The sequence below is a fragment of the Astatotilapia calliptera genome, chromosome 12, assembly GCF_900246225.1.
Source record: "Astatotilapia calliptera chromosome 12, fAstCal1.2, whole genome shotgun sequence".
Lineage (NCBI taxonomy): Eukaryota > Metazoa > Chordata > Actinopteri > Cichliformes > Cichlidae > Astatotilapia > Astatotilapia calliptera.
The window spans coordinates 26,072,770-26,092,237 of record NC_039313.1 but is presented as its reverse complement, the minus strand read 5'-3'; the positions used below and the strand labels follow the sequence as shown (position 1 = coordinate 26,092,237).

Genomic DNA, 19,468 nt, shown 5'->3' with positions numbered 1-19,468 from the left:
CCACCTTCCCTGTCCCCCACTGCAGAGAAATGAAGCTTTTCCCCTCCACCTTTTGGACGAGCTTTGTCTTCTAGAGGACTACAGCCAAGCTCGGCGACTTAACCCAGAGACCCTGAGCCACCAAAGGCTACAGCAGAAGTTACTGGTGAGTTCTCTGTGTGTGAGGGAGATAAAGTCTCGTTAATGCTGAACTTTTCATGGGCCATTAAGGCCGGCTGAAGACCGCTGTCAAGGCGTTTGCTTTCGGCGCTTTTTGGCTTTCATGTCCTTCTCCCTGCTTTCGACTGTCAAGTTGTGAACCATGCTTTTTTTTTCCCAGTTGTTGGTTTAATTTTAAATGAGCTGTGAAAACACATCTGCTGTTCATTTAGAGCCTTCATTGAGCCTGATTGGGGTCAAAGTGGCAGTTTCTTTACTGACCATGTGAACAAACATAGGCCTTCACCTCTTTCCTGTCTAATAATTACACCAAACCTACAGGAAGATGTTGGTAGCACCCCAAAATGTAGGATGCTTTGAAAGATATCAGGAAAAACAGAATGCAAATATTTGAAAATATTTGAACTGAAATTAGTATAATTTGCCATCATCAGTGGCAGAGATGCCAGCAGGATCAGCAAACTAATCTGGAAGGCTGGAACTGTCATTGGTAAGAATTTGGAGGCGTTTGAGTCAGTGAGGGTCAGAGGTCACTGAACAAACTGGTCTCCATCATGGACAGCCCATCACCCCCGCTCCACTACACACTTCTGAGGGAGCAGAGCTCCTTCTCCCTCAGACTGATTCACCTCGTTGCCATAAAGAAAATGTTAGCAACTCATTCCTGCCATTATCTATTAACTTGTAAAACAACTCTTCATTCTGTCACAGGTGAACACACCTGTCACAAGCATATTTGTGTATTACGCCTTCATACTGCTGGTTTTCTTAGATTTATAGTGTACATTTTATTTATTAATGCAATTTGCACTTCTCTCTTATATAATGTCAGTCTTACATTTGACTGTCTTTATCACTTTTGTAAATATATAAATTCCAGCACTACCTCATAGTATAAGGCCTTTTCCAGGCACTTGTGACATTTTAATTGCTTGGTTTATATATTTATTGTAGATTACCTATCTGTTTCAGATGCTCAAGCTGAGAAATGTTGATTTATTGATTGGGTCAGGGATATTAAAACAATTTAAAGGTTGTGTCATGAAAAACACCTGGTGGAACATCTCACAACTAATGAGGTTAATTAGTACCAGCATTACATATAAAAAGAGCATCCCAGAGAGCCTGAATGTTTCAGATATAAAGATAAGTGGGGCTCGTCATTCAAAGACAAAAGCCAAGCTCTTATGGCTCTACAGTAAAAACAGACACAAGTCTATGGTAGAAATCTCAGGATGGGTTTAAGAACTCCTGAAAAAAACACCATCAGTCAACAGAGTTTGTCACTGCATCAGAAAACTGAAGTGAAATCTCTACGATCCAGAGGTCCCACAGGTCCCGAAAATTTGAAACAGTCTTTGGAAGCCATGCGTGCCACATCTTCTGGGTTTAAGACAAGTAGGACCGTTCGGCTTGTCATCAGAGCTGTGTTCAAAAGCCAGCATCCAAGATGTTATTGTATGGGCCATTGGTCAACATGGCCCACTCAATAATATTTCTGAAGGCCATATTAATGGTGAACAGTATATACATGTTTTGAAACAGCAAGCAACATAGATGCCATCTGGACGAGATCTTTTTCAGGGAAACCCTTACATATTACAAAAAGACAATCCCAAAACACTTTCTGGATCTATTCCATCCCTGTCACCCATTTCTTACACTATGAAAGGTATTTCTGAAAAAGGTCCTGAACTGGTGAGCACTTTAATGGCAGTTTGTCCCATCACCTCCCAAATGCTTATGAGTGTTAAAAGAAGAGATGATGCAGCACAGTTGAAAAACAACTTTTATTATATTAGACTATTTTTATGAAATTAAAAAAGGATTATTAAAAAAACATTTAGTTTTAGCATTTGATCTGTCGTGTTTGTACAGCTGTATTAAATATCGTCTTTAAATGATTTGCTAATCATTTGATCCTGTTTTTAGTGACATTTGAGAGAGCCTTGTGATTATTATTATTTTTTTGTTTTTTTTAGCTAATGCTGCCAAATTACTGATGAAATTATGCCGTGGTGAAGTATTTGTCTACGATTCCCAAGTCAGCATTTACTCAAACCTGCATGCAATGATCACCTAATGGGTCTTCATTCAAATCAGCCTTAAGGTCGAGGTCACATTTACAGGCAATAACTGGTGAATTGTGAGCTACTGTGACATTGAGGTTGTATGTTAGTGCTACTATGAGTTGGTGGAAATCGGTTAAGGTAATTTTTTGGACTTAAAGTAATGTTTTATATGCATACACACATACTTTTATTTAACAGTACAATCTAAGTGCAGTGAACCTGACTGTACTTTCTCGGGGCGTTAGGACACCTCATAATCGTGTTGCTGAAAATCCAGTGGACGGTAAACTGGAGGTTACCAGTGCAGAGCTGTCTTCCTCCGGCTTCCTCCAGGCTGCGATCTCACAGCGGAGGCTGCTTGTAATTCCCCCGGCTTCCCCTGACGTCTGTGGTTCAATATGAATGAGCTCCATCGATTAGATCTCAGTGTGGTGCCTGTGCAAAGGGAATGCGCGTGTGCGTGCGTATATGTACGTGTCTATGTGTGTGCATGGGACTGCTGGCTTTCTCTTCTGTGTCTCCTCAGCACTTACCAGACTGTTGTTTTCACAGAGGGTGATGTTATGGGTGACATCTTTTGGTTGAACCATAAACTGAAGCTTTGTTATTAACAGCTTTTCTGTTGCGCGTTGATGAACAATCTAACTGATGTCCTGATTTTCCTAGCGATAAGAATAACACTGGCACTAACGGTAACATAAGGAACTAGAGAAGGTGTTGTCTCTATTAAATTTCTCCTGCCATATTTTGTTGGTTTTGTGAGGAGACAATCTCCAAAAATACAGAAACACCTTCTCGCCTCACATACTGAGAGTGCGGCATTCTGGTGTTAAAGTCCATACTTCTAGTCGATAGGGGTGCAAGGTTAGCACTGCTGACTGTGATTTTATCCAAAATGAGCATAGTGTGAACTTTATTTTTTTAACCTATCTGCCTGCTTGTGACAGGACTGCTTGTTAATTAACAACATTTCTTAAGTGCTGATCTGCCATTTCAGTCACACGCAGCATTATTTGTAAAGCAACCAAACATGATTTCTTTTTAAAGAAAAGTGATTATAAATGAATTATTAATTTTTGCCTGGAGGTATTCCTGCAAATCAGTGTGATGGACAGTTATTAGTGCATCTTCCCGTGCCTGCGTTTAACTCGTAGCAGACAAAATGCTTAATGTGGAGTGCTGAGTTTATGGGATTACTTGGCAGGTGGCCTTCTTTTAGTACTAATTACAACCTTGACAACATCCTTGAGTGAGGTACGGTCACACAAAATCTTTTCCACGGTGGTTGCTGGGAAACAAATGCTTTTAAAGTTAACACACATCCTATCTTGTCATTAGATGGTGTTTTCCACTGCTCAGTCAACAGAGAAATGGACTGGGAGTGACAGGCGTATTGTAAAAGGGTGGGTGGTTTTGAAGCAGTGTTGCTGGTTTCCTCAAGCGGAAAAAGAGCTGATTATGAATCTTGAAAGATTGAAGTAGCGTCAGTAATTACTAATACTGCACGGCTCTACGTAAGACCGAGTGATGCAATGAAAAACTGACACGACGCGAGGCACTTCTGCAGTGAGCTTCATTAACCCGCTGCTCTGTTATCATCTCTGACGGAGATGTAATCAACAAGACTGCAAAGGTGTCTTCCTGGTTGAGCGGCTGTCTTCAGCCGTTACACGTTTCTATCTGTGGGTTATGCTTTTGCTTTTGGGCAAACCTCATTAAATTTGATCAAACTTTGTTCCGTGTTGTCTTTGTAGGCTTGCAGATTTGTCCTGAAGGAGAAATCTTTGGGTTGTGATTGTCATTCTGCAAAAGTTGGCATGAAAAAAAAAATTTTCCTTGCCAGAGCAACTCATACTGTACGACTGCAAATGTTTTTTGAGATCAGAGTAAACGGCTCATGAAAGAAGCAATTCTCTGCTTTGTGACTTTCCTACTTGTGAGTTGTGAACCTACTTTGTAAAAATGCAAATCTTTAAAATATCATGCAGTTGTAGTCTGCTCTAATATCATTTGAATGTAACCATTGTGTTCATACTAACACAATGGTTAGAGTAGCCCCTGCAGCCAAAAATGTCACCTATCTAATAAGTGTGTGTAAAGCAAAGTGTAGAATACAAAGAGAGGAGTTATTGTGTGAGTGAAATGGGTTGCTAATGTTCATTAATGCACAGCAGTATTAAACTACATTGGCCATTATAAGCTACTCATAATTCCAGAACATACCTGCAAATTGCTCATGTATTGCTCAAACCTTCTGGATTGACCTTAGAGGAGGGAAGTCTTTCTTCTATAGAAGCGTGTGCTCACCTATGCTTTTCTCATTTGCAAAGCTTTAAGGTAATGAAATTGTTTTCAAAGGTGTCATAAAAAAAAAAGATAAAGTGTTCATCAAGGATCGGTCCAAGCAAGCATTTTTAGCACCGAGCATGTGATAGATGTGGGTTACATGAACAGATTTGCTCTTTGAAATGGAGAAAATTTACTGGTTTGCTGCCCGATGAAGTAATTTGATGTGTAATCCTTTTGGCAGGGACAGGCAACACAATTCCTTCAGCACAACAACCAAAAAAACAAGCTATTTATGTCTCCATATCAGTTGTTTTTAATCTATGGTCTTGAATATATCACGTGCATATTTAATACCTATAGTGTTTCTGTCTTCAGTGCTGAGACACGGATCATGGACCCAAAAACTTTTTCTCTTATTTTTGGAAAGAAAACGTAACAAAAACCTTTTCAGTAGATTTTCATATTTTACTGGTGATTTTGTGCATGCAGTTTTTATGTCACCGTGTCCATACAGGCTGATGTTGATGCTCTCACCTGGTTCTTTCTGACTGCCCAAAAAACTGCCCAAAGATGTTGCCGAGATAGCTTTGAAGTGGAAGGTCTTAATTCTAGAAGGGCTTTACTTACAGTCGTATGTTTAACATTAGAACGGATCAAGTTGCCATGGCAACTGTGCCCCGCTGGTCTGCGTGGCCCCCCTTAATCCCGCTTGCAGCTATATTGATAAGTGATCTGCCTCTGGGAGTGTCTCATTGTCACATCTGAGATGAAAAGGGGCAAGGCGTATTGGCATGTGAACATTTTCCTCTTGGTTAACTGCCTTTATTCATGACTGTCAGAAGGCCTACAGTCAGGCTTTCAGGTTTATTTCAGCTATGCTTGGTTTAATGGTCAAGTTACTCATCGGGGCCAAGGGATATTAGACTGCTGATCAGATAGATGGGATAAATTGCAGTGACTTTGCAGTGTAGATGTACTAGAGCATCACTTCTAAACAAACCTAACTAAAAATATTCTGTCGCGTCAACTTAACGTCTTATGCACTCCACCATCGATGTGAGATTCATCATTTATTCATGCACATTGATATTCAGAACATTTCACAGAAAGTGCTGAGAATCTGTCCCTCTCTTGCCACGATATGACAGCGCTAACCACTGAGCAACTGTTCTTCCCCAGATTGACACTTTAAAGACTTCATCGTGAGGAGACGATGCTATTCGGGCCCTGTTTTTTTTTTTTTTTTTTTTTTTTTACTGCATGACCCTGATTTTTCCCCTTATGATTAGTGTTTATTAGCTCACAACACCCACAAAAAATATCAAAGTGCTTGGGGACAGGATGTTATATGAGACAAACAGGTGTGGGTATGTAGTTATGTGATTTTTTTATTTTTTATTTTTTATTTTTTTTTTTAATCATTTGTGCATGTATTGATGTTGGAGGCCCTTGTGCTGGGGGCCAACCTCATGTTTACATCACTTGTAATGAAATTAGAGCTGCGTGGCGCCCACACTACAGGCGTCCACTGATCCTCTAATTCAATTACTCCCCTTATTAACGCTCAGATGCTGCTGGCTGACCCTGGACCGCACGCTGTTTTTGCTACACACCATTTACTCTGCAGCTCTTTTTGCTTCTCCAGTGGAATAACTGGTTAGGGTCATCCTGACACCAGTATATTTGTTTATGGTTGGAGCAGCAGAGTTTACATGTGGAGCACTGACCAATCCTGAATATTACATTGGTTCCAGTAAACATCTGGATACTGTGATTGTTTTTCAAAGATAATGTTAAAAGACAAAAAACTATCAAATGCTGAGATATTCAGATAAATACTGTTCTTGACTGGTCTTTTTCCCCCGTCATCATCCACAGATCATAACAACAGACTGTATGAAAAAGGAAAAAAATGAGCCAACACATGTACAATCTCCTCTTTCAAAATAGATTATCTGATGTCCTATGTGCTATTATGGATTAACAAATTAGCATTCGGCATGAGTCTCCTCCTGCATTACATACAAAACTAAACTGCAATTTTTAAAGGACCATTACACAGGTTTTATTTAGACCTATTTTACAACTTTTTTTTAACGATAACTTTCATATATGCATGCATATGCATCCATCCTGATGCATTATGTTTCATTTTTTGATTAAGACACGTAGTATGTTTGCCGTTTATGCCTTAAATGAACCATTAAGTAATCAATTGTATAACCTAACAGAAACTAGACTAAAATGTTCAAATTCAAAGTACTGGTAAAACTGATGTTGAATGATTTTGTTGATATATATTAAAGTCATGCTAGGGAAAACAGGGGTTGGAGACCACGGCCAAAATTATCGTGGGCAGTGAACTTGTGATATTATTGTCTTTGAAATGGTTGTTTTGCAGACGGGGGCCGAGTCTGTGATGACCAGGAGTCTGTTGCTACACTCATAAAGGCTTTGGTGTGTCAAAACAGCAATAAAACGGCAATAAGTCTGAGTAATTCTGATATCACTTTGCAATTGATTTGGGTCAAGTTGATAATTTTAGCAGTCTATTTGTAACAATACAACAATTAACTGTGATAAGCCGTTGAACCTATGGGCAACCATTTACTTGCAATCGGTCGCCAAAAGAGAAAAAAAGACATTTGCTTCAGACTGTAATTGAAATTTGCTGTCATTCCAAAGAGGAATGACAGTCTCTGTTATATCCTGACTAAAACGCAAACCTTTGAATGTAAACTGTTAGACAGTGTTGCTGTTGGAACTGGGCCCATTGCCTCTGTGCTGTAACAGGTCTGCAAGGATCTGGCATGATGTATGGTGGAATTTAGCACACAGGGTGTCTGTTGCCAGCATGCATGGAGACAAGGGTACACATACACAGACATACATATGCTGCACTTCATGTAGTCAGTGGTTTGGTTTTTGCCCGACCAGATAATACTACACTTCTGACGCACAGACAACGTTAATCACAGCCTCATCAGCAGTAAGCAGAGAGAAGCGATGATTCGCAGCCTGCTGACAACAGCCACCTACTTCTACAGGCTGGCCTCTTATGATAGCCGTGGGCATTAGCATCACACTACTCTCTTTCTTTATTCAGTGAAGGTGTGGTACCATGAAGAAGAAAAACACACCATTTGCTGCGAAACATATGAGATAACACCATGTGACCACATTTAAAAACAACAGAGATGACAGAAACAATGCTTAATGTGAGAGATTAAATGCTGGTGGAAGTGTCTGAAGCTAAGCCGTTTAATGGGTTTATGACAGGTCAGAATCCCCTGTCTTCTGACCCGCTGAGTGCATGCATGTTACTCTACAATGAGGTTAAATCATCGCACGCCCGTGTTCAGGATTTTAAAGTTAAACCTCTGCCAAGTTTCTCAATCTCTCGCCACTGCATTGAGCTTATTAAATTTTCAATCTGCTACGGGCTCTCTTTCCTCACCTCGCAGGATGAATGTGCCCTTTTAATAATGTAACCGGTTTTAACAAGATCGTAAAATGTTCATCTAATTTTCATAAGCTCTGTTAGCAAAGTGACATATTCATATGATGGCAGGAATCTCTTTGGCAGTTCCTCAGTTTTAGCCATGAGAACGCTGTGAAAATCTATTTTATTTATTTATTTTTTTTACTGTAGCTCCTTGTTGGCTTGGATTGTTGTGCTGAAGTTTATGGCAGCCTTCAGGGGAAGCTGAGGTTGTTTCTGTGTTGCCCGCATGGCTCTGAAGTAGTGGCTAGTCATGATATAGGAGATTTAGATTGGCCTTTTGGTAAGTGATAGGGCTCCACTGAATACTCCTATTCTCTTGTTCCTCATCTATAATGTACACGAGTTACACAGAGCTAAAACATGAAAACGCAGCCTTTTCAGATGAAGCGCCTTCAACGTCATGGTTTACATAAATCTTTTTGGGGCTGATGAGCGCCGTCTCTTTTTCCAGTCTTTAAAACTGTGTGTGCTTCAGTGACATTAGTTAGTTGTACTAGTAAAAGGGTCAGGGTGGCGTGAATGCAAACACTGCTAGCTGCTTTCTCTGAGTGTGTGTGTGTGTTTGTCCTCTCAGGCATTGGTGGATAATGTGACCTTCATAGGGAGATTAAAATATGTAGCAGGCGTGCATTGATTTTTGGACTCACCGCTGGTATATATGGACTCAGCCACTGCATAAATATTGATACTCCTAAAGAAAGATCAGGCATTTTGTGTGTTTGTGCAGTCGAGTGCCAGCTGGGTTTAAAAAAATAATAATAAAATGATAGTACTTTAAATAAAAGAATACTTTGTAGAGCGTGTATTTTGATAACCTAAATCTGCTCGTGACCCAGCAGCAGCTTAATAAGGTCATTCCTATTATGTGGTGGCTAATTACAATGCCTGTTATCCCCAAGCTGCACTGTCAAGTGAAAGAACAGTTTAAAGGGACACTTCATAAACCCAAAATAGTGTTTACCCCTTCATTCATATTTATTTTGGTTGGGTTTTTTCTTCAGTTGATTAGTCTATCAATGTTTTTTTGTTTGTTTTTTTACTTTCCAACCACAGTTGGACGTGAATGGCACCGATGACGTGGTCGAGCTGTTGTTGGCCTGCTGAGGAGGAAATCTGACTCCTGACTTTGGTAACACCCTGGTTTATTCTCCAGCGCAGAGACTGCACATAAAGGATGCATGTAATCTCTGAAAAGTGAAACTCAGTCTGGTAATACTTTAAACCTGTGTTGTTGGTTTTTTAGCATATGTAACAGTCAGTGAGAAAAGGAGCCTGCCACTTTTTTGACTTGTAAATTCAATAAAACATTTTACCACATATTTCAGTAATACAGAATCATCTTCATTTGTTTGAATATGGGCCTGTTTGGAGTAAACTACATGATGAAAGTGGAATAGCTACCCTGTGTTAGCAAGTTCATTCTCTGAGTGTCTGAGTTTGTCTGTCAAATTCATCCCAGTATTTAGTCTTAAAATACCAACATGGCAACGGCCAAGAGCCAAATCAATGCCTCAAAACAGGATTTCAGAAGTATAATTTTTTAACCTGCAAGCTTATATTAAATAAAATGAAGAATAAGAAATTATTTTAACCGATATTTGGGAAAATAATTTCTTACAGCAGTTAATAAGAGCAATACTACTACTACTACTGCTGCTGCTATTACTTCCTTCCATCCACCCATCCATAATGCATACTGTATTCTCTCCAAAGTGTTTTCATCTGTCTATTCTAATTATGTTTATTCCCTGCCTGTATTACAAAAGTTTGCAGTGGAGAATGCTTTTTGCCAGATTCAAACCATTGTAGCTTTATGGTACGTGCTGTATCTGTACTGTGTCAATACTATTTAGCCAAAACTGTTCTCTTGTCTGCCTTCAAACGTATTCACACATAAGTTTATTGGAATTTTTGAGCATTCTTCCAGAGGTGCATTTGTGAGCTCAGATGCTGATGTTGGATGAGAAAGTCTGTCAGGCTGAGGTCAGGACTCTGTGCAGGCCAATCAAGTTATCCAACACCAAACCCTCTCGTCCACGTACCTTGTTTGTGCACAGTGTTGGGAAGGTTACTTTTAAAATGTATTCCAATACAGAATACATGCCCTAAAATGTATTCTGTAACGTATTCCGTTACGTTACTCAATGAGAGTAACGTATTCTGAATACTTTGGATTACTTAACATATTATCATACTTTTTACAACAACGTGAATGTACTATTGCTGTGTGATTTATTACTGTTACTGAAGGTCCGCGGCTCCGAACCGTAGTAAAGGGACCTCTGAATAATATGGGTTCGTGTGGGGCTCCTAGACGAAAAATAGATTTACTTTGTTGTGTGGGTCAACTCTGCTTGTGAGAGACAGATAGAGGCGTTGAAAGGCTGCTCCAACGGAACTTATTGTTTCGGAAAACAGGAACAAAGCGTACAGAGTTTTAATAGCGTACTTACAACTGGGCTCGTGAGGCACTCTTCTTGGCTGCAGTGGTTATTATTATATTTACATGCTTCCAGTTCTCGTTTTCTCCCACCTCGCACTCACAGACACATAACGAGTATGGCAGTCCATTCTCCCTGCAGCACGGACTACACTGCCCATGATGCTACATTCTGCATTCTGCTTATTAGCTTAGCACAACAACAATAACAAAAAGGCGCTCTCTCACCCAGGAAACACGCAGAGCGAGAGCGTCACCCTGTAACCATGGCAACCGCAACGCTGCCGCCTGGAACTACTGTCAAACAAAACCGAAACAGTCCTGACCCGCCACAATATGAAACAGGACAGTACCGCCGTGTAATCCATTTATTTCAACAAAGTAACTGTATTGTAAATACCACCTTTTTAAACGGTAACTGTAACGGAATACAGTTACTCATATTTTGTATTTTAAATACGTAACGGCGGTACATGTATTCCGTTACTCCCCAACACTGTTTGTGCACTGGTGTACGGTCAAGTTGCCATTGTTCCCAATCATTTTGTTACAATACCACTAACAGTTGACTGAGGAATATTTCACAACTTGAGTGAGTGTTGTTCCATCATGGTACAATGGTGAAATTCTCTGAGCTCCTGAGAGCGACCCATTCTTTCACAGCTGAGTTTCTTCAGTTTTTAGCACAACATACACTTGTTCTATATGGTATCATTTATTGATTTATTTAAGAAAACTTCCTTGTAGCTTCCTTTTGTGTGCTTGCACAAATCCATGCACCCTCCTTCTCTCTAATTGTGTGGGAAAAGATGTGTCAGCTAGAATAATCAAGGGATAACATTTTCTATCGAAAAGATCTAGGGTCAGCTTTACTGAGACTTCATAATGTCCTACAAAAACACTATTATGAACATTACAGAAGACAGTCAGTCAAGGAAAAGTGTGAAGGAGAAATTTTGAGGATCTAGTTATAGTAGTTTCAAAACCCAGTTGTTAAAAATATACAGTGGCTTGCAAAAGTATTCGGCCCCCTTGAACTTTTCCACATTTTGTCACATTACAGCCACAAACACGAATCAATTTTATTGGAATTCCACGTGAAAGACCAATACAAAGTGGTGTACACGTGAGAAGTGGAACATTTTTTATAAATAAATAAATAACTGCAAAGTGGGGTGTGTGTAATTATTCAGCCCCCTGAGTCAATACTTTGTAGAACCACCTTTTGCTGCAATTACAGCTTTTGCTGCCAGTCTTTTAGGGTATGTCTCTACCAGCTTTGCACATCTAGAGACTGAATTCCTTGCCCATTCTTCTTTGCAAAACAGCTCCAGCTCAGTCAGATTAGATGGACACCGTTTGTGTACAACAGTTTCAGATCTTGCCACAGATTCTCGATTGGATTTAGATCTGAACTTTGACTGGGCGATTCTAACACATGGATATGTTTTGTTTTAAACCATTCAATTGTTGCCCTGGCTTTATGTTTAGGGTCGTTGTCCTGCTGGAAGGTGAACCTCCACCCCAGTCTCAAGTCTTTTGCAGACTCCAAGAGGTTTTCTTCCAAGATTGCCCTGTATTTGGCTCCATCCATCTTCCCATCAACTCTGACCAGCTTCCCTGTCCCTGCTGAAGAGAAGCACCCCCAGAGAATGACGCTGCCACCACCATATTTGACAGTGGGGATGGTGTGTTCAGAGTGATGTGCAGTGTTAGTTTTCCACCACACATAGCGTTTTGCATTTTGGCCAAAAAGTTCCATTTTGGTCTCATCTGACCAGAGCACCTTCTTCCACATGTTTGCTGTGTCCCCCACATGGCTTTTGGCAAACTGCAAACGGGACTTCTTATGGTTTTCTGTTAACAATGGCTTTCTTCTTGCCACTCTTCCATAAAGGCCAACTTTGTGCAGTGCACGACTAATAGTTGTCCTATTGACAGATTCCCCCACCTGAGCTGTAGATCTCTGCAGCTCGTCCAGAGTCACCATGGGCCTCTTGGCTGCATTTCTGATCAGCGCTCTCCTTGTGCCTGTGAGTTTAGGTGGACGGCCTTGTCTTGGTAGGTTTACAGATGTGCCATACTCCTTCCATTTCTGAATGATCGCTTGAACAGTGCTCCCTGGGATGTTCAAGGCTTGGGAAATCTTTTTGTAGCCTAAGCCTGCTTTAAATTTCACAATAACTTTATCCCTGACCTGTCTGGTGTGTTCTTTGAACTTCATGGTGTTGTTGCTCCCAATATTCTCTTAGACAACCTCTGAGGCCGTCACAGAGCAGCTGTATTTGTACTGACATTAGATTACACACAGGTGCACTGTATTTAGTCATCAGGCAATGCCTATGGGCAACTGACTGCACTCAGACCAAAGAGGGCTGAATAATTACGCACACCCCACTTTTCAGTTATTTATTTGTAAAAATGTTTGGAATCATGTATGATTTTCGTTCCACTTCTCACGTGTACACCACTTTGTGTTGGTCTTTCATGTGGAATTCCAATAAAATTGATTCATGTTTGTGGCTGTAATGTAAAAAAATTGGGAAAGTTCAAGGGGGCCGAATACTTTTGCAAGTCACTGTATTAACAAATGTTAGCACGATACGAAAAACACAACAATTAACAGCCAGTTTTCAGTTAAGCAGTCTGTTTTTGAGAACAATTCAATGGACAGAGATTTTACGTGTGAGTCAAGGCCCAGAGAAGAGTCAAATATTACTCCAAGATTTCGAATATTTGGCTTAGCAGAAGAACAGAAAGGGGCAAGAACCTGACTGATTTTAGAATATAGATCAGGAGGAGCTATGATCATGGTCTCTGTCTTGTTCATGTTTAAAACAAGGTAATTGTTAGAAAGCCAGAGTTAAGCACTGGACTAGGGTGGACAGCCTATCCAGCTGATGAGGCTTAAAGGACATATACAGCTGAATGTCATCGGCATAGAAATGATAAGACGGGTCACTAAAAGACTGAATAATGCCAGCTAAAGGAAACATATAAAAAGAAAATAATAATGGACCCAAAACTGAACCCTGTGGAACCCCGCAGGTTAGGGCAGCAGTGTTAGAGGAGAACCTATCAGTCCTAACAGCGTCACTATGAAATTGTTGGATTGAATATCTTTTTTCCTTTCCTAAAGGATGATCCAGTGGATCTATTACTAAAGCAGCTTATACTGTAAAAGCACCTTTTGTCAGTATTTAGAGAGTTCGACTTCACCCAGTTGAGAAGTAACCGCAACTGGAAATCATAAGAGGAGGTTATCATTAGTGCTGTGCTATACTGCAAATTTTCGAGTTGATCTGATACTAAATAGTACTAATACTAATAGTAAATCACCAGTATTGGTATTGGTGATACATTTATTGATACTGATACTTGAATCGTCATCAATTTGCAAATTCTGAACACATTTTAATGATACACAATAATTAGTTAAAACAACAAAACCTAGTGCATGTGTGAGGTATATATTGTCATTTTCACTTCACAAGTATCGATCCTATTGTGCTAGTATTGACCTGATGCTGATACTGTCGATATTTGTAGTTGTCATTGAAGTTTACATTTTGGCAGATACTTGCTGCCTACCCTTAAAACTTCGTTAAAGTTTCTCACTATCTATTCACTACATATTTACAGTTGTAGAACATCAGTAATGGGTGCTTGTGTTCAGTCCAGTGCCTCTTAATTGGTGCTCGGGTAGAACTAAAGGCCAGTGATGGCTAACAGCATTTCTTGCGTAGATAGTGGAGCTGACTGATAAGCTGGTCCTTCGCAGTGTCAGAACAGTTGCGATGAGCCGTGTCTCGAGTGCTCGTCTGCCTCAGACGGGAATGCTTGTTATTGGTGCTTTTTTCTCTGACCTTGTTATCAACTGTTACATTCAGACTCCTGCCTCTTGCTGCATTTAAGATGCTGCCCTCTTTGAGGTTTTGTTCTTGGTAGCTATGTACTTTGAGATAAGTGTGCTCAGCAAGTGGTACTGACAGGCTGACTTGGTGTGACTCACACTACTGACATGACTTTTTGTTCACATGAAAAAGGTTTTTTTTCTGGGTCATTTGCCTAGATTGCACCTCTCTTCCTTTCTATCTTGTTCTTTTACTCCTTTTCAGTTGATGTCTTGGGTATCGCACAGCTTGCCAGGGAAATAAGAGCCGGAAAGGAAACTCCTGCGAGTGTTGTTCTATGACAGAATTGGTGTGAATAAATGTTCACTATGTTTTCTATTTTATCAGCATCCCGCAATTTACAAGCTGCATGTGACCGTATTTCTCAAACTTAAAGCTGAACATTGTTTTTATTAGGGCTGAACGATTATGGAAAATAATCTAATTGCGATTTTTTTTGCCCCAATATTGCGATTGCGATGCGATATGCGATTATTTTTTAAGGTCTTTGTCTTCTGTATTATTAAACAAAGACAAGCAATACATCATATAGTATGGCCAATACTATATTACATTAATTTTAAACTGTTCTTTCCTGGAAGACAGACCTCTGTTATGATGACATGAGGTGATGCATGAATTGATGACTGACATTTTTATTTAACTTCTTCAATCACAACAGTATATTTGAACATACACAATAGTTTATTTTTAGCTTACAAACATCTGAGCATAAAGTGCTGGCAAGGAACCCTGGTGTAAACATTAAAATGAAAGTCAGTACAATGTGCAGATTGCAGAAATATACATAAAAAAAATCAGTGGCTTTACCACACTCAGTTTTTCGACATCTGTGAACTACTAGACAGTCATTCAATTAAAAAATAATATTAAATAAATAAAACTAATAAATAAAAAATACACACATCTTACTGATCTCTGCAGTCAGTAACATTACACATAAAGTGCAAACATAATAGCAATTGTATAAACACACACACAAACACGCCTTTAAACTTTAAAGGCGTGAAATTGGACGGTCTAGTTCTGATTAGCGTCACCGCTGTCTCGGTGGAGTTTAATAAACTCGGCCGTCTGCTTCTTGCTATCTAAAATATAACCAGACACTGGTGTAAATTCTCGACTGTCTCATACTTCTGTTTAATAAGTTTTCTGTTTGACGTTTAGTCAGCTGTGTGAAAACCAAGGAGGAACCCACCTGGGGGATGAATAAAGTTTTATTTTATCTAATCTAATAACTTTAATCTCAGCCAAACCGATTTACTCACGAACAAACAAAACACTGAAAAAAGCCCAACAATAACATTTTTAGGTTGTCTAAGTGACTTATATATTACGTTTAACCCGAGCAGCGAAACTCCGCGGTGATCTGAAAATGATGTGCCGGGAGTTGTGCCGTTCTCGGCCGCATCAGTAACCCTCGAGCTCCCGGCTAGCTGTCGAGCTGGTGGGTAGCAGACGCCTCTGAAAACGTCGAAGCACTTTTGCAAATATGGGATATCTTGATAAACCGAGCAGATATTTGATGTTTACACAACTACTTTCTCGCCTGAAAATATGTTAAAAGTTTATTTTGTGACCCAGAAAGATTAGTATGAGTAATTTTAAAACTTAGTAGCGGCCGCCATTGCTGGAAACTGGAGTTTGGCTGGGCCGCGCTATTAATTCTGGGATATGGTAGTAATTTGGACAGCCTTCGGCGCGTCGCTGTGACGTAATCGGTCTACAAATGCGGCCTCAGGAGGATGCAGCCCATGAATTTGGACATGTCCAGAGTATAATCGCAGCCTTTGCGGTTAGAAAATTGCACTTGATCATGTCGCGATATTATCGCAAATGCGATATATCGTTCAGCCCTAGTTTTTATGGTTTTACTTGTACTCTTTGGGACTGAAAGAGAAAGCAACGCATCACAGGTACATGTCTTGATTAGGCTGAATCCTGATTTCTTTTGTGTATTTCCACACATGAAGCTGAAATATCAACAGATGATCAGCTGCAAAAGTAGAAAAGACAGAAAAGAACTAGAAAGTGCATTTTCTGAAGAAACTGCAGTGTGAATGCTTGAATCTGAATGTATGCACTGAAATGAATTAATTACAGAATTTAAGTTAAAAATTTTGAATGAGATAAAAAAAAAAAAAAACGAATTTAACCTGAAAACAAAAGTGCTGAACTGCTAAAAGGTGAAGGTTACACAGAAGAAGAAGTTGGAAAAAAACTGAAAATGTTTTAAATGTAAATTAGAAAACCCTAAGAAATGAGAAAAGAACATTTAGAGTCAGAAAACATCTGAATGAATATTAAAAGGTCATATTCTTTGAATCACTGAATGACTAAAATGTGATCCCTCCACTTTGATCCACACAGTTTAAAAAGTTTAAATGCCTGAGCTTTGAAAGATACGGTGTTGGAAAGAGAACAATAATGGCGACAATTTGAGGGTAAAATGATGGCTGTAACACTGTGGACACAGCAGCAGTTGAAAGAGAAGTGCTTAAGATGAATCTTGGCACAGTGGCAGGCAGAGCTCGTTAAGCAGGCAGGTGTGAGCCTGGTTGCTATAGTGACCGCACCCAATGGCTCCATACACACGCACACAGACATGCGCCTCACTTTTGCTGCTTAAAATGAACAGAAAAGTCAGGCCGAAACAAATCGTTCCCATATGAAAAGTACAAGTCGTATTGACGAAATTCTTTCACCGTGAGCGACAGCAATGTCTAGTCTACTGAATTCTCAGTTTTCATGCCTGTGGAGTTTATTATATGGACGTGGTGACAGTGGAAAGACACCATGCTCTTCTGATTTTCAAACGAACCTTCTGAGCCATTTTAACATTAGAGTCTATGGAAGAGTTGGAGGGAGGAGGCTGTGCATTGGTGACATTTACGAAAGAACCATAACACCTAGGACAATAGTAAACACATTGGATGAAAGAGGACAGCGATGGCTACGTTTTGAGGGTAAAATGGTGGCTGTAGAGCAAACGCTGTGGACACAGCAGCAGTTTTAAAAAATATTTTAAGATTAATTTTTTTGCTCCTCTCACTCTAGCAGTTGAGCTCTCTCACTCTAGCCCCAACATTCCGTCCCATACACACCCATTATAAACTCTGAAACGGGTGAAAAAACATCATGAAACTTAAACTGGAACTGAAGAAAAAGTATAATAGATATTGAAAAGATAAATACAAGTTGAATAGTTGAATGTCTTGTCTTCGTTTTAAAGTTTGAATGGTGGCTCTATGTCAATGTATGTGGAAGTAGTAAGAGTTTAAAAATGAGTAAGTTGAATGAGGATTTGAAGGGTGTCCCCATTGAAATACATTATAAATTTTTGTTGAATAAAGTTGAATAAAATTAAAAATATAAATGTTAAAAATATGAAAAATAGAAGCAGTGTTGTCCAAAAGAATAGGAATCTAACGGTGTTTGAATGGTTTTTCTAAGTTGAACGGTTTTGAAGTTATAGGATTACAAAAAACGTACGGAATACAGAATAAAATATAATAATAATAATAATAATAAAGATTAGAATAACAATACTGTGAATGCTTTTCAAGCATTCACACTAATAAAAAGTCATTTATTTACTGAGTAAAAACATGATTCCATTCTGGCGCATTTTAAATGTTTATCTGTTAATCGATCCTGCATGTTGGCTTGGAGGAATTTCAGCTCGTTGCTCTGCTTCCTATGTGGGAATCTTGGTGGATTTCCTCACATGAACTATTTGCTTCAGGCCATTCCACAACATTTCTGTTAGATTAAGGTCAAGACTTTGACTTGGCCATTTCAAAACATTAACTTTTTCTTCTACCATTTTCTTTCTTTCAGTAGAGCGTCTCGTGTGCTTAGGGGCATTCTCTTCCTCCATGACCAACCTTTTCTTAAGATTCAGTTCATGGACAGATGTCCTGACATTTTTGTTTAGACTTTACCAGGATCATTCAGAATTCATTGTTTAATCAAAAATGGAAATCCATCCTAACTGTAACGTAGTGAAACAGGACCAAACCATTGCAGTATTGCCCTTTCCTAACACAGTTAATATTGCTCAAACCGGGCTTCTGGCTTGTCATTGTGATCTTTAGTAAACTGCAGATGGCCCGCTTTGTTGTTTGCTTTCTCCTTGCAGCCATGCCATGCACATGCTCATTGTTCTTCAGTGTTCTCCTGGTTAGTGGACAAAGTGAAAGAGGTCTTTAGTTACCTAACGTTACCCTGGGTTCCTGTTTGACCTTGCAGATTATTACTGGTTTTTTTTGTTGCTTGACTTCTTTTGAGGAGGTTAGCAAATTTAAATGGCAATCTTTGGTGCACACTCAGTTTGAGTGTGTATTGGTGGAGTCCAGACTAACTTTTCCAGGTCCTTAGTTATTAGCAACAGAATAATAGGAGCATATTTTTGAGCTTAACGATAACTGCATGTAATGTAGTGGTTTTGAACTGTGACTTATTTGAACTACATAATACCTGGCTGGCTTATTGATTGGTTGAAACAGTAAGTCAGACAGCCTGTTTTTAGGCTGTGTTTCAGCTGAGAAATAATACTGCCTACTATGAAATATTTCAGTGTTTTCTTGCAAGTACAGTGGACATTTCATCGAGCTCCAGACTTTTTCTGAAATAGAAGGTTAACTTTGTTTATCACCCAACTAAGCTAAGGTTTTCAACTTCTTTCATCATCATCATGTTGTTGCATAGATTAATATTTGTATTTGTATGTGAGAATATATATAACTACATTTAAACAACTATTGACTTTTCAAAGGGCTTTTCAAAGGATTTGTAATTTTACAGCTGCTCTGTTAACACACTGTCTTTTACCAGATGCAGTTTATACAGTGGCCTTAGGTTCATATTAATTTAGAGTCTGTGACGGGGTAATATCAGGCTGGTGTAACACTGGCCACACTCGGTAATTTAATCTGTCGGATTGGATAGCAGCACGAACTTAGCTGAACTTCAGGATCAGGTTGCAGACTTATGCAGCAGCTTTTAGAGTTCTGTGAATAGAGGTCCTTCTGTCACGTTGTCTACATAACAATCCAGGTAGACTTGGGGAGAAGAAAACGTACCACAG

General features: G+C 39.4%; 1 protein-coding gene across 20 annotated transcripts in view; it reads left to right on the top strand.

Annotated features, from left to right (window-relative positions):
- Positions 1-19,468, top strand: part of rimbp2b (RIMS binding protein 2b) — a 124,804-nt gene that overhangs the window by 24,742 nt on the left and 80,594 nt on the right. For 19 of the 20 annotated variants that reach the window (XR_003274167.1, XM_026188874.1, XM_026188858.1 and 16 more), the window contains one exon: positions 26-145. The exons of the other annotated variant lie outside the window; for it this stretch is intronic. Coding sequence is in view for 18 of the 19 variants with exons in the window: in XM_026188874.1 (XP_026044659.1) it covers positions 26-145 (120 nt within the window). In the remaining variant the exon portion in view is untranslated. The remainder of the gene's footprint in view (positions 1-25; positions 146-19,468) is intronic. 20 annotated transcript variants of the gene reach the window in all.